Source organism: Culex quinquefasciatus, chromosome 3 (genome assembly GCF_015732765.1).
Source record: "Culex quinquefasciatus strain JHB chromosome 3, VPISU_Cqui_1.0_pri_paternal, whole genome shotgun sequence".
Classification (NCBI taxonomy): Eukaryota; Metazoa; Arthropoda; class Insecta; order Diptera; family Culicidae; genus Culex; species Culex quinquefasciatus.
Window position 1 is genome coordinate 114,639,357 of NC_051863.1, and position 19,773 is coordinate 114,659,129.

General features: G+C 35.7%; 1 protein-coding gene across 1 annotated transcript in view; it reads left to right on the top strand.

Annotated features, from left to right (window-relative positions):
- The window catches only part of LOC6040996, an 89,401-nt gene that overhangs the window by 11,102 nt on the left and 58,526 nt on the right, over positions 1-19,773 (top strand). Inside the window, exon 2 of the mRNA XM_038263510.1 lies at positions 3,773-4,094. Coding sequence (XP_038119438.1) covers positions 4,020-4,094 — 75 coding nt within the window. The 5' untranslated portion in view covers positions 3,773-4,019. The remainder of the gene's footprint in view (positions 1-3,772; positions 4,095-19,773) is intronic.

A 19,773-nucleotide genomic window follows, 5' to 3' on the forward strand; every position in this document is an offset into this window, starting at 1 on the left:
TAAAACATGTCAGAAAAATAGTGTTTTTTGCAAATCAAGTTTTAGTGACAAAGAGTTAATTGAAAAATCACCAAGAAAATAATTACCTACAACTTTGCCGGAGACACCAAATCGATCAACAAATTCCTTCAAAGGATACATTGCGTTTTCATATATAATTTTTGTATGGACAGCTGCCAAATTTGTATGGAAAATTATATGGACAATCTAATTATGCAAAATGGCTTTTTGGGGCACCAAAAAAGTTTCAGCCGGATAAAAAAATGGAAAGACCAAGATCTCAGAGAATTGCTTTGTTTTCTTCACGAGTGATCAGAATTTTACAAACAAGTTTTTTTTTTTGAAAAATTGACTACATTGATCATTGTTTAGCATTTTTTAAGTTTTAACCCCTAAAACTCAATCGTGTGCACATTCCCACATACAAGAAATGCACTAGCCTCAACAAACGAACAGAGTGTCATTTTTCTGCAACATATGTTTTGTTTTTGATGCTTTGTTTTTTTCTTATCCGAACTTTTTATTATAATTTATAGCTCTTTCGTCACCTTAGTTGCTCTTTATTTGATATGTTTGCTCGTTTTCGTATGCTTTGCCTATTTGTTTGTTCTTGTTTTCCTGTTTTTTTTTTTGGTTTTTTGCAATTTGTTTTATAAATTTAATTTATCTGTATTTATCAAGCTATCTAATGACATTGGAGAACTGCCGCTCGAATCTAGTCCGTCCCATATGTAAAAACAGCAAGCCGAGAAAAACGCAGTTCAAATTTGTCCCGCGCATAAGCTTACGTGTTAGAATTTTTCGAAAAAGGGAATTTTCTAAGGTTTTCTGGAACAAAGTACTAAATTTTATTGGTTTTTCTGATAGGTCACAAGATTTCGAATCGATCTACATCATTACTTCAAAATTGACGAAATTACATATGGGACGGTTTTGCTTCGAGCGGCAGAGAAGGGCGCAAGTAATTTAAATATTTTTGTATTTTGTAATTTAAAAACTAATTTAATCCACCTAAGTGGTAGGTGCCTTCCTCACTTTTTACCAACTATTGGTGATTCGATGGGTTTGGACACAAATTTCATTAGTTTTTCTTAAAATCCGCAAAAAAGTACACAAATATCACTTAAGTGGTCATAGCTCGACACAGGGTTGCAAGATCTTCAATGTTTTGGACTCGTTGGAAAGGTCTTTCGACTACCTAATCAACGGTGTGTTGGTTTATGGATCCGGACATAGTTTTTATCCATTTAAGTGAGATCCGGCCTCAAAAAAGTATATAAATATCACTCACACGCCACGCTAGATTTACCGGAAAGCTCGTCTAATTTCTCATAAGTTTGCCTTAAAATCAGAATTTGCGTTGTTGTTGGAAAATTGATTTTGATCAAAGTTCAATCATCTCAAAAACTTGATTAGCACATGTCCAACCCAGGTGAACCTTCGTCAGTTTGACAAAGCGGAAGTACCACCAATATCCAGCTTGATCAGAACAACTCAAAGCAATTCCAGAAACAGCAAGATGTTCATCCTGGCACTTTTTGTCCCAGAGAGAGATTTTCATGATTTAATTTAAAACTTTTCTCTACCCCTCCTCCTTCGTTGGTTGTGTCTGGTGATCGATTCAGCAGAACTTTCATTTCGGTTTCGAGATTTGACGTTGTTTGGATTGCAGTCATAATTTTGCAGCTGCTTGCTAAGTATGGAATCATATGAACCCTTCACATTTAATCTTCGTTCAAATTAAATGGACGACCAAAAAGAATCCCGAAATTAAATTTCTACACCCAACTCACCCAGTGAGTGGAGTTTGTCTCGTAGCTTAAAACCGTCAGCTTTTCACTTCTACTCGAAGGCGTAGACGCACGCCTAGAGGGTGACGATTCTCGAGATTTTCAATTTCCCGGGAATCGAGAGTTGAATTTTGCAATTTCCCGGGAATTCCCGGGACCCGGGAGTTTTTTTAACTATGCCAATAGTGCCAATCTTTATAAAGAAAAGTAATTAATGTGTTTCTTTCCAATGAATTTAGATACAATTAATTTATACTTTTTCAATAAAACGTTAATTACTAGCCTCGTTATTTCGGGAACTGTCTACCTTTATTTTTTCTGAATCTGCAAATACAAGATCGCTTTTTTATTTTTTTTTTTGGACTCATAATTGCAGTTTAAAATGTTTACGAATCTTAATTCGTACTAAGTGATTTTTCAAAAGTTGCACAAACTTGTTTGTAGATTTTTGTGATGTAAAAAAAAAAGCTAATATATAATTTCCCAGTATCGGTTTTGCAATATGATAAATAACGACTCAAAACAACAATTTAAAATTGTTTTTTTTTTCTTTTTAATGTCAACTGTAAATATTAATTGACGAAATAGTTATTAGGAAAATCAGAATGTTCAAATGTGGCGGATCTTAACTTTATAAAGATTGCCAGATTTTTTTTAAATTAATAATGAGGTTAATGCGAAACACAAAACAATTTATTGACATCGAAAAAGAAAAAAAAACCTTAGCATTACCAAAAAAACTAGATTGAGAGGATTGCTATGCTCGAGAGAGGATATGTAAATTATACTTATCTTGAAAAGGCTTTTCCTCTTTGAAATAATAATAATTAGAAACAATAACTGCTAAGTATGTTTAAGTTAAAATTTAAACTTTCTGAATAAGAAGATAAGAGATGCATTGGTTTATTCAACCTTGAACACCGAATATTAAATTTAACATCCAATGACAAAAACAATTTCGAATTAGTTGATTAGCTGATTAGTTTATATAATTTTGCTACGATATTCATAAGCTTAAAATTTCCCGGGAGTCTCGACCAAATTTCCCGGGAATCGAGAGGTCCAAAAATGGTCGATTTCCCGGGAAATTTTTCCCGGGAATTCCCGCTCGTCACCCTCTACGCACGCCCCACCAACATAAACTCTTCGCCAGAAAATGATTTCCAATTTTCGGCTTGTTAAAGGTCGCCATGATTGGGTTTTGGGAGGGTGACTCCATGGAATTGGCTTTACGGGCAAATGTTAAAATATTGTCGTAAAGCCTCCAAATAAGATACTTTTGCGTCACGCAACCGAGAACATGGGGGTGTGCCAAAGGAGCATCCACGAATGACGTAACGGGCTTGATTTGATGTGTTTCTGTTGAGTTTCTTGTTGGCTTTTGATCTGAAAATAATTTTAAAACATTTAAAGTGTGAAAAAATATTACGTTGTTCACATTCCAGTGGAAACCTAACAAAGCCCAAGTTTAAGTCTATTTATGCTTTGATTGGACCGGTGCGAAACGAAGGGGAAGTAAAATAAAATGTTATGATTTTTTTTTTTGCCGGCACATCCTCAAATGTATATTTGAAGGTGTATCGTGTTTTTTTCTCGGTTGAAAGGAAATATTCACATAATCATAGAAAATGTGACCACATTAGGATGTTTGTGCACGCAACACAAATCTAAGCACGAAACAGTAGTTCAAGATCCGTGAGATAATTAAATAAAAAAATATTATTTACAAACTATAGTAAAACAACATGAAAGCATATAACATTTAGAGGGTTGTTCCGATAAGGGAAGTGAGTCCAAATCACAAAAAAATAAAGTTTATTTAGGAGTAACATTTGTTAGCGCTCAAACTTTGATTCGTCGTTTAAAAAATGTTTTGTCAAATTCAGTCATTTCTGAAACAACATGCTTTAAAGTTCGTTTTTCGTTCTGTATGTGATTATTGAATAAAAAAGAAATTATCACTTTTTTCTTTCTATTTTCAGATGAAATAAATGTTTCAAAATGATGTTAAAGACCTCATAACAAACATTTATCTTTTGAAATGTCAAAACAATACACGCCAATCCAACGATGGACGCAATAAGCAAACCTTATTGCTCCAAATAAAGCCAAATTCATCGGAAATACCTTGCTCAGCTCATAGCTCCGAGCGGTCACCATCCTACCTATAGAATTGGCTCTTCCTGTGTGTCGTCGATCCGGTTTCAGGTGAACCGTCTTCCACCCGAGATGGCCATCCTTCATTCGTGCTGCCTGTGGCGGACGGTGCGCAAAGGAAGCTACGCCAGCGTTATCTACACATTCGTAAGTACCATCAGCACCGACGACGGTCGACGGTCCGACCGATGATACATCGGTTATTAGCTTGCAGCATTCTGCAGCATCTGGTTCTGTAGGGCACAGGACATGTGACCGTTGCCGTTGTGCTCTCTTGGCTCTTGGCGATTTTGGGTTCAATTCAGTTGAATACTTTATTTCATTCGGATATGATAGCACAACGGTCACATTGTCACAAAGGGTTGTGTTCACATTGTGCACAGCTGATAAGGACACCTGGCAGAACATGGCACGAAGCTGGATTCTGGGAGGAGAAATTTTATGCAAATGAATTGTTGATTTTGCAAATCACTAGTCTATATCTCTAGTGTCCTCTCTCAATTTCCCACCAGTTATGTCATTTTGAGCAAGAGTTTCCTCCGTGTATAACAAGACTAACCGATGACAGCGAGTTACTTCCTATTGATTTACGACGGCTTTGCACTTCCGTCAATATGGGAACATCCATCTACAGCTGAACGTAGGGGAAAGTGGGGCAAGTGTAACAAGCTAAGGAAATGCTCGTTATAACTCATTAAAAACGTGAAAAATTTGTCGGATTTTTTTATAATCATCTTATTCCAGGTCTTGACTAAGACTTTGATAGAACAGGTTTTTAAAAAATCCAGTTTTTGACTGTAAAAAACTGATTTTAAATTTTTTGATTTTCCGTGCGTTCTACTCAACTAGTGGGGCAAGACGAACAACCCGTTGGGGCAAGAGGAACAATGCATGAAACAACATGCTAATTTGCTAACAATTGAACTGTTATCACTTAGATACATCAGATTACAATGTATTTGAAACGTTTCTTTCATTTTTAGATTAAAAAATAATATTTTACTAAAAATTTTATCTTTTTTCAAAAAAAAAATTATTACTGAGATGATAAATAGTAAATTTTCATGATATCACTATAATTTGTTTGGAATTTTTTTGTTAACAATTATTTATCAGTTTTTAAGTACTTTTAAGTATTTCTTTCCCAATAAAATATGTTGTTGCAGCAATTCGTATTTTTTCCATACTAAAAATCTATATGGTACACTTGCCCCACCTGAACAAGATTTTTTTAAAGCTCTCAACAAAAATAGCCAAAAGTTAAATCATACTTTGTAATAGGTGCAAGTCATTGGTAGGGACACTACTGATCTAGGAAAAATTGCATTTTGAAAAAATGCCATAAAACGAATCCTATGCCTTATTTTGTACTTTCCAAATATTATAAGAAAACAAAGGTTTTGAAAAAAACTTCATTAAATCTTATGCTCCGTGGCGTTTACGTCGTTTTGGCGGTTATGTGGTAGTAGAATCAGCTAATTGCATTGCTAGCAACAATTCCTCATACTGGAAATAATCAAAATTGTAAAAATTACGGCCGTACGAGCGATTGTTCCTCTTGCCCCATATGGTCGTCTTGCCCCACCTTCCCCTAATCCCGTACAATTTGTCGTCATTTCTGCAGCGATGTTTGTTGTTTAACTCCACTCGTAAAGTTACACGAAAATCAGCAAAACTCATCAATTCCGCGTCATACAAGCGAACCGTAATAATTTCCTGCCCGTAATCACCAAAGCTGAATGACTTTCGGTTCAATGGGTGAATAACTCAAAGTCATCATGCCCCTAATTCGTGTGAAATATGAACGCGCATAATTTTGGCATACTAATCAAAGTATTTGACCCATAAAATTTGATACCACCAGTAGCGGCAACACCGGCAACACCTAATCAATAATTGCCAAGCATCAAATTCCATCTCTCAAATGGGTCGGAAACCTGCTGGTCGGCGACGCAGTGAACTCATTACAGATATTAAGTCATGTTTTAATTAAGCACTAGCGTAATATAATCTATTGTGGATGGATTAATTATGAAATGAAAACATTATCCAACATTAGCCTGTCCCATTTTGAGGTCATGTCGAGGAATTTCAGGTGCTCACTTCTTAAATGATAGATTATGATGTTAGGAACAATGTTTTCTTAGACAAGAAAAAATAATAAAATACTTTTTTTTTTTTTTTTTTTTTAATTTATATTTATTCAAATTTCTTTTCCATGTACATTCATTCAGTTAAAATATTATTGAGTGTCCAATCACAAACGATGACTTTTCACCTCAATTTTAAATACTAGCAACTTTCATTTATTCATGAAATATTGTAGCTTTCGCTATTCAGTGATTTCAAATGTAGGAGGTCCTACATGTACAAAAGGGAATAGGGATACCTTAAAACTAACTTATAAACTATATAAAGAGCGGATCAATGCAGCTGAAGACTGCAATGATTTTTGTCGAAATGCATCAATTATCTTATTGGACATAACATCCAAAGTGTCAACTTCGGCTAATTGATGAAGTTCACTGGTGCTGAACCAGGGAGGAAGTTTCAGAATCATTTTCAGAATTTTGTTCTGAATCCTCTGAAGTTTTTTCTTCCTGGTTAAGCAACAGCTTGTCCAGATCGGCACAGCATAAAGCATGGCAGGTCTGAAAATTTGTTTATAAATTAACAGTTTATTCTTGAGACAAAGTCTAGAATTCCTGTTTATAAGTGGATACAAACATTTAATATATTTGTTACATTTAACCTGGATACTTTCAATGTGATCCTTGTAAGTAAGGTTTTTGTCAAAAGCAAGTCCAGGATATTTCACTTGATCCTCCCACTTTAAATTTACCTCATTCATCTTTATAATGTGTAATAAAATACTTTCCCGCGCCCCCTAGTCGATTTACTGAAAAAGTCACTTTTTTGAACAAATTTTCTAAAATAGCTAGGAATCAATACAAAAACTGTTTCGATCAGGTGTGTATTATCTTCAAACGATAGGTTTTTGTCCATAGATTAAGATGCACTATCATTATTGGACCAAAATTTAAGTTTTTGGACTCTCTTAGGCGGATTTGCGTCAAAAAATTCGCATTTTTTCGAAACTTTTTTCAGAAATGTTCATTTAATTTTGGGTAGCCTATTTTTCTCAGTGAAACCAATGCATGCAGCTTGTAGGAAATTTCATGGCGAACATTTTTCCCTCTGAGAAAATTCAATTTTGACAATCCAGAGCCGAGATATTTCAGTTTTAGTGAGGAAAAAAGTGCCAATTTTCAAAATTTCTCAGAATTCAGAAGCAAGGCCTACTAATTACACGATGTAGCAAGCATATGTCTCAAAGGTTAGGGTATGCTTTTTTATAGTAATTTTGGCCGCTGAATCCTAATCTGAAATCAAATTTCGTGTAAACAGTGATGTTTTGGAGCTACACCCTTTTGGATAGTTAGGGTGACAAGAAACTTTGAAAATTTTAGAAAATCTTAAGAGATACCCTGGGTGTCGTGGGTCTCGTGGCGCAGGGGTAGCGGCTTCGGCTGCCGATCCCGATGATGCTATGAGACGCGGGTTCGATTCCCGCCTTATCCACTGAGCTTCTATCGGATGGTGAAGTAAAACGTCGGTCCCGGTTTCTCCTGTCTCGTCAGAGGCGCTGGAGCAGAAATCCCACGTTAGAGGAAGGCCATGCCCCGGGGGGCGTAGTGCCAATAGTTTCGTTTCAAGAGATACCCTGACTTGATTCTTTTGGCAAAATTATGCCAATTTTGACCTAAATCGGTTAAGGTTTAAGGGTCGTTTTTTATCGTTGAATTTAACATGGGAAAAATCACAATATATATGGGGAAAAACATCGCTTCAGGATTTAGGCTGCAGGTAGTGCAGGTCTCGCCCACAATTGACCAAGTGTAAGATTCTTCAGGGAAATTTCCTACAGCTTTGTCGAAGGGTGCAAGAAGATCCGAGAAAAGAAATTGGCTTATATACTTGAATGTATATTAGGATGTAACAAAATGACACTTTTTTGCGGGCATTTCAGGGGATGATCCCCTAGGTGTACTGAGTCAGAATCCCAAATATGAGCCCGATTGGTTGCGACAGGACCTGGCGCTCCGACTTTAAAGTTTAAATGGGATTTAACCCGTAAAATTGGTGCGTTTTGGTTATTGCCATTTTTGAGTCCTTCAACGATTTTTGGATTTTTCAAAAACCTCATACGCTTATAGTATGAGTTTCAGGGCACAACTTTGCCGAAGACTGTGAAGAGATTTGATAATTAGTACTGCTTGTACAATGATTTGAAAATAAAAAAACTTTTTGCCATTAATTTGTTTGATTTGTATTGGCAACACTTTCTTTGAACGCACGCATCCAGAGCCAGGCGTCGTAACTATAGCAACGAGAAAACATCCAGCGTACAACGGTCAAAGTTTGACACATGGAAAGAAAATTTGGATGTTGTGCTTATGTTTTCGATGGTGCCGGAGGATTCGATCACCGGTGCTGCTCTTTTAATCTGTCGTAGATTCCTGTATTCTATTTGGCAGTGACTCGCAGGATTTAGTTCTAAACCCACCTGGTCCTGTCATTAACCCGTGTGGATCTTTTTCTTCTCGACCAGTTGTGGTGCTGGTGGACATGTTAGCGAACCTATGCTCGATCATAGTGCAATTGGTGTCTAATGAATTCGCAAAATATCTAGCCAGAGAACTCTTCTGTATGAAAATACTATTTACTTATGTTGTCAATACAATACATTAATTTGTTTATGACCGATTTTATTGCCAAGTTGCCATAATTCTTTGATTGATTACAAAGCGAGTGGAAACTCTCACTAAAATGCGTGTCTCTCGAAATATCTTCCGGAATACGGAATATTCAAAATGCACAACATCCGTGCGTAATAAAGCGCTTTCAAGACAGCCGCGTTAGTTGACACTCGAGCAAGGTTTAGAATCGGTTCTGCCTGGGCATCCAACAGAACCTTGAGAGTCACCGGAGAGCTTCTTGCAGTTCCATAAGAACTTTAGTTCTCAACAATCACAACAACAAAAACAACAACACGACGCTTGGACAAATACATGCCGACGCGTCGCGACCTGTCGCGACGCCCCGTAACATGCGTTGCATAGTTTGCGAAAGCGCGCCTCAAAAGCGAGTGTTGCCAGAACATGATTACGTTATCAGAAAAACAAGAGAAAAGATTTTGTAAATTCTGTACCATTTTTCAGAGCGGTCAAATCTCTTCGCAGTCTTCGGCAAAGTTGTACCCTGGAACACAAACTATAAGCTCATGAGGTTTTTGAAAAATCCAAAAATCGTTGAAGGACTTAAAAATGGCAAAAACCAAAACGCACCGATTTTACGGGTTAAATCCCATTTAAACTTTAAAGCCGGAGCGCCAGGTCCTGTCGCAACCAATCGGGCTCATATTTGGGATTCTGACTCAGTACACCTAGGGGATCATCCCCTGAAATGCCCGCAAAAAAGTGTCATTTTGTTACATCCTAATGTATATTTGAGTGTAACAAAATTGACTTTTTGGCGGGCATTAAGGGGTTTGTTCCGGTGAGCATACTGAGCCCAAATCCTAAATATGAGCTCGATTGGACGTAACAGGAGCTGGCGCTCCGCCCTTCAATTTTAAATGGGATTTAACCCGTAAAAATATTTTTTTTTCAAAAATGTCACTATTTGAGGCACTTTGGCCACCAATGCGTTTACCAAAAACATCACTGGCGTGTAGGCCAGATCCTTGGAGCACCCTGGTGCTCGGTACAGACCTTCAAAGTTTGGCATTTTTTCGAAAAATCGGCCCCGGCAAAAAGATATGCGTCGCATCTTGCGACGCCCGAGACGCCATTTGATTTTGCTGGGGTCCATTTTTCGAAAAAAAAACTGTGAATTCCCGAATCCCGGGATTTTTTATATTTTGTCCCGGGAATTTAGGAAATTGAAAAAAAATGTTTGGTCTGGAAATTCAGCTTAGGTTGTGGAAACAGATGAACAGTAAAAACTTAAGGAGTTATTAGACTACGACAAACAAACAAACAATTTCGCGAGCTCGGGAAACTGTCAAACACAAAAAGTACGAGTTTGTTTTTTTCTTTGTCATAGTTTAATAGCTCCTCTAGAAATCGATAAGAATTTATAGCAATAACATTTTTATTTAGCATACAGCATACATTTTGCTTAAGAGGGAAAATTGTCAAAACTTTAGTTAACAGATCCGTAAAATGTTTGGCGCTTTAATATTTTCTAGTCAATTTTATGTATTTTAAAAAAAGTTTGATTTTCGTATGCGTCTTTGAGTATTGAGTATTATATAAATATACAAAAAAAGATTGAAATAAATAATGTTATATTTAATTATTTTCATGAAACAATTCATTAAGACAGCTTTTAAGCCAAATTTGTTGCATGATGTTTCTATTTTTTTTATTGACGTCTGACGTCGGCAATAACAATAACAGAATAAAAAATAGTACACCAATTTCCAAATTTATTGCTCTAAAATCTCCTGAACCTATTCAGGCTGAAGTCCCTATTTTTTCCAGTTGGCAGCAGTGACTCAAAGATTATTTGTAATCATTTCATTTGTTGATGTATTTTTGTTAACATTTTAAGCAAAATTTATAAAGCTTTTCTAGTCATGTCATGTAAAACAATAAATAAACAAATATTTTCATTAGAGACTTATTCAATTTGAATTACGCTGGATTTAAAATTGTGGGGTATTTAAAATCCAACGCACCTGTTAAGCTATCGAAACACTTCTATCCTTGTTAAGATTGAAATGTAAATTACTACCAATTAATAGTTTCGAGGTAATTTTATGAGATTGAGCTTAAAAACATAACAAAAGCAATAAAAACTAAGATTTTAAGAATGTTCGAAAATTTCTCGTGATCCAGGGAATTCCCGGGATTTAGAAAATATTTTTCCCGTTTCCCGGGAAATTCAAAACCCGGGAAAATTGGACGCCCTAAAAGAATGTATATCGACGTCGTCGTGCTATCTTGTCGCACCCGCCATTTTGACGTTCCGAGAAAAACGCGTTTTAATGTTTGACCTTGAATATTCAAAAACGAGAGCACGCAATGTAAACAATAACAAACACGTTTAGTTTGGCTCACCAATCTGTGCATTGTCCCAAAGTTTGGTTGAAGTTGGTTGCTGGAGTCCCGAGTTATAATTACAAATGTTTACGGTAGTCTAGCTTGTACGTGTGACAAACGCATCCTGACTTTCCTGGCCTGAAATACCTTTGGCCTTTTGTCGCACTTACATCAATTTTCATGGAGTGACAAGATAGCACGACAAGATTGAAACTACTTTCATATGTAAAGTGACAAAAATGCACGGAGTTTTTTCGGTTTTTGTTGAATATCTCAGGATTGAAATCGAATTTTGGGAATCTGTGAAGGTCAAAAGGTGAGGCATTGTGAGCTGCACAAAATGGCGTTCTTAACTCAATTTGGCCCAAAATGCACGTACGACAAGTTAGCACGATGGCGACGATATAAGAAAATAAAATTTTGGGCGAAATCCGCGCCACCTGACAGAAAAATATTGAAACGATGTTTTTCTGCATACAATTTTTCCGATTTTCAGTTACTCATTTTATGTATATTTTCGATGAAAAATTCGTTATTTCAGAATTCTGAGTACGCTTTCAAATTAAGCGTCCAATTTAACATAAAAGTCCCATAAACAATTTTTGGCAGCAAATTATTGAAACAAACGTATTTTTTCGTTCATAAATGGAAGGTGTCGTACCGCCCCTCCGTCACGATATATTTCCAAACCATACGTCATGTTTCTAATTTGATTATTTTTCCTTTGTAGAAGATCAGATTGATTCAAATTTATAATTTAAGTGCCATTTTCTAAGTAAAGTGATTGCATTTGCTACATGTAGAGTGGCCATTAACTGTTTATATTTTAGGGTGGTCCAATTTGGAATAGATTAGTTCACAAATCACGACAACTGCTCAACCACCATTAGCTAAAACATAACTGAATAAACTCAAAGATAAAATGAAAACTTTTTTTGCTGATTGGAAGGTCTCGGGACCAAAGAGCTGACAGCTTAAAATGTTTATGTGCGATTTTTTCAGCAAGTTTAACTTAACAAATTCGGTGAATTTGGCATTTCTTTGGAGAAGCATGGTATGTACCATTCTTTCATTCCATTCATGTTTCATTAAATTGTTGTGGGCTACAAAATGACAAACTATTTTGATAAAGTGCTACTAGTAGCTGTGAAACAGCATCTTTAAATATAAACTGCCCCTGATCGCATAAATGTCCCATATGCATTTTCATCAATTTCGATTTATTGATGCAGTTTGGTTCAAAATGGTGTGCCTTTCAAAAGATCCTATAACATCCAGTATACTTTGTTCTAGAAATCAGGAGAAAATCCAGTTTTTTCGCGAAAAATTAACACGCAGCCTTATGTATGGGACAAACTTTGAATGCGTTTTTCTCAGCTTGCTGTTTTCACATATGGGACATTTATGCGAACATGGGCAGTAAACTTGAAAACGATTTTTTTTTTCAACTGAAAATTTCTCGGAAACAATAATTTCAATGCCAAATGATAAAAGATTAAACTATTGTAAAAATTGTAAGCTCTTCAATACAAAAAAGTAATTTTTAAAATTATGCCAATTTTTTTCTTATAAGTTATCATGACGTGTTGAAAAATTTACGCGATGCCTATTACTTGAAATGAAAATTTTATGCTAAATTTCAAAATAATTTTATACTTTTTCACTTTTTGCTGAATCATAACTGCAATTCTTGAGCAATTTATAACACTTTAAAAAAGGATTCAAGGCAGCTTTTATAAAACCTTTAAGTAGCACGTTTTGTGAAAATTTTGGTAAATCGTTTCATTTTTTTTTGGTCATTTTGACTACTGATACTACTGACGTTATCTCTACGTGCTCAGAAGTGATAACAACAATGTTCTGCCGTTTCAAATGATCAAACGTTCTCGAACATGCAACAAAGTAATTACAAGCGCCAGTGAGGTGTGTGATTGATTGAAAAGTTCATTGGCAAGATGAGGAGTATCATCCCCACAGGATAAATAAATTTGACTCTGTGGGAGACCGTTATCATCCTCTTCTCACACACAACGCAGCACATAATGATCCCCAAGCACACACATTTACGTATTTTCTCGGGAATGTCATACCCACTAATGGCTTTTGGACCATTAGTATGTGTCCAATTAGTGGCTCGTTTCTATTGCATCTTCCCACCACCAACCAGCATCAATATTTGCGGGGCACGAGTAGTGCGTATAACTAGACTCTAGAATGAATTAATTAGAATCGGTTCAATGCAGGATCAACCTATGAGACCATTAGTTGAAGCCGAAACCTGTAGCAGGACCAAGTTCAGGAAAATTCAGAGTCAATTTGATATTAAGGAAAATTTTGAGACACTTTGGCAAAGTTTGATTTTAATAACTAAAATTTCTACAAAATTACAATGCTTTACTTCGTTTTCTGGCAGTTAAAGTGTAGACCTCATCTAGTTTGACACCTGTCAGTTTGGAAACATTTTCAACACACACTTTTGGTTTGACAAAATAAAAGTTAACACAAACGAGAGCATACAAGAGCATACAAACAAAACATGCTAGTCAAGCTAAAGGAGTGTAACTGTAACCCCGTGGCATTTTATGGCAGCGTCCAAGTGTCATGTTTTTCGCGTAGGTTCCAAGCTCAACGTCAAAATAATGGTCGAATATTTCCGTGATGGGCTTGCTGGCACCCTTGCCCTTAGAGAGGGGATAAAAGGAGATATTTTTACGAGCACGATAAATAATTTATGTTGCGAAAATAACTTGCCAAGTGACGTCGCCTTCTTAGCACGTGCCACACTTTAAGTCCGGATTGCTGAATGGCTGTTGAGTGCTGAATGGTCGCTATCGGGTACCAGATCTTCCCGGGTGATGGACATCCCCGCTAGGAAGATTCCAACGAAAGGCAGCGAACCGTTCTATGTCGTCTATTTATATCATTTATTGGCAAAATCAACGTTCTTATAGTGATGTTAGAGACAGATCGTAAACACGAGTTTGAAATTGTTTGTTTGGAGGTATCACAAAGCAAAGGTCAATAACAAGCACATGCTTTTTGTTAAGCATTATGATGAATAGAAAAAATGTTTTTGTCAGAGCATTCGAGTAGCAAGCCTATTTCTTTATACACCCAAAATTCAGAGTCGAGATAATCGTTCTCTCAAAATTTATTGAGGGCTCAGTGCCAAAATCGATAGAATAATGGTACCAACTCACACCATCATAACAAATGAGTTCATTCGTTAGTTGAATCAATAAATCTCCAACAAGTGTCATACATCGACTTCTGACTTCTCCCTGGTCACCAAGCTGTGGTGGCCGAGGCAGCTAAGTCATTGGATTGGTTTGTCAAAGGTCTCTGGTTCGATTCCCGTTGTCGACACTTTTGGTTTTTTGTTTGACGGATGAACTTTTTTTGCAAATGAACCTCGAGAGAATAGTTCTATTGCCCATCTCGAGCTGTGTTCTCTGCGTCCGTGAATGGTACCACTATTCTCTCGACTCGAAACAATCATTCTCTCGGACTAGCGCTGCCAGTTTTGGGTGTAGGTACTAAGAAGTAGATAAAATTCATGCCATAAGTCACATAGCAAGGTAATCCCATTCAGATATCTTAATCATAGGTCAGCATTTTAAGACAGGTTCGCCAAATTTCAATTTATTAAAATACCATTACCAAACGAACAATAAAATACAAGAAATTATGCCCAACGTTGAAGCCACTGTTATAGAAAGCTTAGGGTGGTGCCGGTTATCCCCGGTAACGCGGCAAAGTAAACCCACGTGCCAAAAGTCAGTAGAACACATTAACCTCCCACCAGGCCAGCCGACTGGCTTGCCAGCAGCAGTGACGGTGCACTGTGGCGGAAGCAATAAACATCAGCTGAAGTGTTGCCAAAACTAGACTGAGTGTTGAGTGAGAAAACTTGCCAAACACCGTGTTTAAAAAGTTTTCTTAGCCCAGGGTGATTTGCTAATTGCTGAGTTTCGGTAATCTCTTGACAGTTTCAATTAATAATTCTATTGAATGAGACCATTTTTTAAACATCAAAGTCCTGGTTTTTGCGGTTCACCCTAGGAAATTTAAAACAGTAAAAGGTAAGGTGTCTCGTTACAGTTTCCGTTCAACGTACCAGGAAGATCATCAGCAGGTCGACCGCATTTCATGAAACTTTATCGAAGCATATAATCTGAATCCCAAGCTCAAGGGGCCGGAAAGTGATTAACACGCTGTTGAATGTTCCTGGAGATTCCGGGTGGATTACATTCTGGTTGGTTGTATTTCGCAAGAACCCTCGTTGCGTCACCTAGAGATTGGCCTATTGTCGAGAGATATTCGTGATTCTTGGAACGCGCTATAAGGAAAAGCATATAATATAAAAAAGAAATCTCGATTGAGCTCAATTCGTGCTGATTCGATTGATACTTGAGAAATCGTATTTTCAGCGAAAGTATTCCTGTAACTCATACCCATATCAAATTCCGACTTCCTCGAAGAAGCTGCTTGGTTTTGCGTGGATTGTCAATAAATGTTTAAATGCATTCAATGGAAAGAGAGAAGGGGTAAACATAACAGTCAAGCGTTATTAGTTCATAGATGATTTACTATTTTGACGTGAAGGGAAAATTGGACCAACAAGGTAGAATAGACCTGTTCTAAATTAACCCTGTGCAATTCAACCCCACCTATATGCGGGTTTCGATCAAAAAAGTCGTCAAAACTGTTATTTTCAAACCAATTTTTGATTTCCAAGTTGCATTGAAGAGGAGAACTTTCTTGTCCGGGAATATGCTTTTTAATGTTTTACCTTGAATAAACAAAAACAGATTGCGTGCTCCTAAACAATAACAAACATGTTTTGTTTGGTTTACCTTTCAGTGGATTGCCCCGAAGTTTAGTTGAATTTGGTTTCCGGAGTCCCGAGTTATAATTGTCCCTTTGGTCAAAAGGTGAGCCCAGGCAGACGGTAATAAAAAAAAATAATAATATTAATAACAAATCTTGTTGAAATAACAAAAAGTGTTATTATTTAATCCTGAACTTCAACTTCAAGGAGAAAAAATAATAACAGTTTCTGATAAAATAACAAGATTTGGTATTGAAGTGATATTATACTGACAATGTTTAATAACACGCTAATAAGAGGAAACGTTATAAATTTCAAAAACTCTCCTAATAACAAAATTTGTTATTCGTTTGGTATTCTGACTTAGAAATAAAATTACTATAAATCGCACAAATGTAAAAATAAATCGCACAAATGTAAGAGCTGAAGTCGGCCTTGACGTCATATCCTGCATCCAGAGTCGGAGTTGTCTTCAAAGTATGGATTCAAAGTAGAGCGTCCAATTTCCCGTCCCGGGAATTCCCGGGATTTCCCGAAAAAAAATATTTCCCGTTTCCCGGGAAATTTCTAAATTTCCCGGGAATTCCCGAAATTCAAGCGGAAGTATACATTTTTTTAACTTTTTGGTACATTTCGAAACCTAAAAAAATAATTAAAGCACTAAATTTATTTTATCAAATTCAATTTACTGTTCTTTTTGAACTAATCAGTTCGTCTTAAAATTTCAAGTCAAGATTTATTTCAGATAATATTAATTTCTGAAGCATTCACAACTAGGAATAGATTTTGTTTAAAATAATTGCGATATTATGAAATGAAAATAAACAATTAAAATGTGTTATATCATTCGAAAATAAGGTACCTCTTCCCCCAAGATCAAAATTTATCTATTTTTTGCTTTTTGTTTACCATGACCAAACTGGAATACCATGACCAAATTGGGAAAAATGGTTAATTTGTTTAAAATTGTTTAAAAAATTACAGTTAAAAGTTGAAATTTTATAGAGCACTAGATCTACCGAGGGCGTAAGATCAAATAAAAAAACTACTTCGTATTATATTAGAAGTGCCCAAAACATGCAAACATATTTCAAATTATCGCTCCAAACATTTGAAAACTTTGAGTAGTGATCACATAAAAATTGTATTTCAAGTGAATAGTAGATTTTTAAAGTAAATTCAATGCTTATAGATTTATTCATGAGATTAAACCAGTTAGGGACCATCCACATACCACGGGGACACTTTTTGGGAATCTGTTACCCCCTCGTGGACAATTCTCCATACAAAAAAACTTTTTGTATGGATCGTGGACAATCGTACTACCACCCCCTAAAGTGTCCACGTGGTTTATGGATGGTCCCTTACATGTGTTCTGGATAAATTATTTGCCATGAAAAACATATTTCTTTGTTATTTTTTTCATTTCAATGTTTTGCCATGAAAGACACATTTACTGCATGATTTTTTTTTCATTTTATCTAAATTATCAATCTTATTCTTTATCATGTTCTCTCAAACTGGTAACAGAGACGTATTCAAAAGCAATTTTATCGTTTTAGAACATGGATTCATTTTACTCACTTTCCAAACACTTTGATTTAAAAAATTATACCTAGCTACATCACATCAATACAAAACACTAATCATTATTTTTTTTTTGTTATTTTGAACGAATTGAATGACAGATATTTATTTTTCATATTTTCTTGAAGTTGTATGTTTTTTTTACAAGCAGCTAAAGCAATAATTGAACCTAACACTCATTTTGACCTATAATGTTGCTATTTTATACTATTTTGTTGCAAAATATTAACCAAAATAAGAATCAGAACAATTTTTGATAAATTTAAAAATTTCCCGGGAATTCCCGGGAAATTTGTTGAAAATTTCCCGTTTCCCGGGAATTCTGTAACCCCGGGAAATTGGACGCTCTAATTCAAAGTCCCTTGAAGGAACCCGACTCTGCAGCCCTGACTAGTACAGAAGAGTTTTGGCAACTGCAGGTTTATTTGCAAATGACAAATAAACCAAAACAATTACTTTTTTGTTATGGAGACATACAAGTTCAATAACAATTTTTGATTTTATGCTGCTCCACCTCTCCGCTCAAAATAACAATCCTTCATGATTCCTTCTGTGTTATTGGTTTGTTATTGTAATAACAACAAAAAACAGTTTAAGTTATTCTTCGAACAAATCTTTGTTATTGAATTTTGTTATTTTAATAACTAATCCGATCATCCCAATAACATATTTCGATCTTCTCAGAATATCAAAAACAGACCTTCCCAAGTTATTTCCGTCTGCTCGGGAGGCATTGTGAGCTAACTCAATTTGGCCTAAAATGAACCTACGACTAGTTAGCACGGCAGTGACGAAATGATGGAGTTAGTGATTTAACTGGCTTTTGTGACCATGTAAAAATGTCTTTTTTGTTTTTTTTTCACATTGATCAATTTTACTTCGAGTCAAACAATCATGCAGTATTTTGTTCTTCGTACATACCAAGCTGTGCTAAATGCATTTTGTAGCAATTTAAAAGCCAATGGTATAATCCTGGGTGCAGAATAGTTGTCCGCAAAGCGGCCTCAATTTAGAACTGTCAAAGCGGAACCAATTTACTGTTTGAAAAATTATGCCAAGTGGCAAGTATTGTAATCGATCTATAATTTATTTTGTCAGGAATACAAAAAGTCGAGGGCGTCGAGCTTTTGAGTCAGTATTAAGAAAAGAGATGAAATCGAGATTGTCATAATTCGTCGCTAACATTTCCATAAGCGCTATGTCTCACTCAAAACTTATGTTTACGAATTGTTTACGACGAATTATCAGTAACTGTTAATGGCACCTGCCAATTAACATTGAATAATCTTACTCCTGTATTATCACTGCGCATCAAAGATACATAAGCTCGTAACTTCCATCCGGTTCTTCTGATTCACAAAATTCCTCCATTTCTGACGCAATATTTCATCACGTTGAAAACAAAGAAGGACTCTTTTAACCGCCGATCGTTTAGTCTACAAACAAAAAAAGCACGAAGAACTTAATTTTTCAGCAAAAACTTTAATATCATTAGAACCAAAATGTTTTAAAACGAGTCACTCTTGCAACAAAAAATATGTCACGCTTGAGTTTGAACAAAGCCTTCTAATTTGTTTATGTTTACAACTGTAGTGCAGTTGTATTAGCGAGGAGCAGTGGGGATCATTCGGAAATCACGTTACGCATTCTGTCTTTTAAGCAGGTATAATCTGTATACCCAAACATGTGGAAATGTTACAGCAGAGGCGAAATGATATTAGACACAAACATTAACTAAATATGATTAAAGGAAATAAAAATACAAAAAGAAAGAAGAAAATAAAGGACAACAAAAGTGAACTTTTGAAGAACAAAAGTTGCCCAAAGTCCTAAACAAAGAAAAAAAAATCGTACAAAAAAGTAGCAGAGCTACGAAATCGGTCTTTTTCTATTAATTTTAGTTTTTGTATTTTCAAATCCGGCTGACACTGTTTTTTGGGCCTTCGTTATGCCCAAAGAAGCCATTTTGTATCATTAGTTTGTCTATATAATTTTCCATACAAATTTGGCAGCTGTCCATACAAAAATGATATGCGAAAATTCAAATTTTTGTATCTTTTGAAGGAACTTTTTGATGAATGTGTCTTCGGTAAAGTTGTAGGTATAGATATGGACTACACTAAAAAAAATGATACACGGTAAAAAAATTTTGGTGATTTTTTATTTAAATTTTTATCACTAAAACTTGATTTGCAAAAAAACATTTTTTTATTTTTTTTTATTTTTTGATATGTTTTAGGGGACATCAAAAGCCATCTTTGCAGAAATTGCCGGGTTGTGCAAAAAATCTTTGATCGAG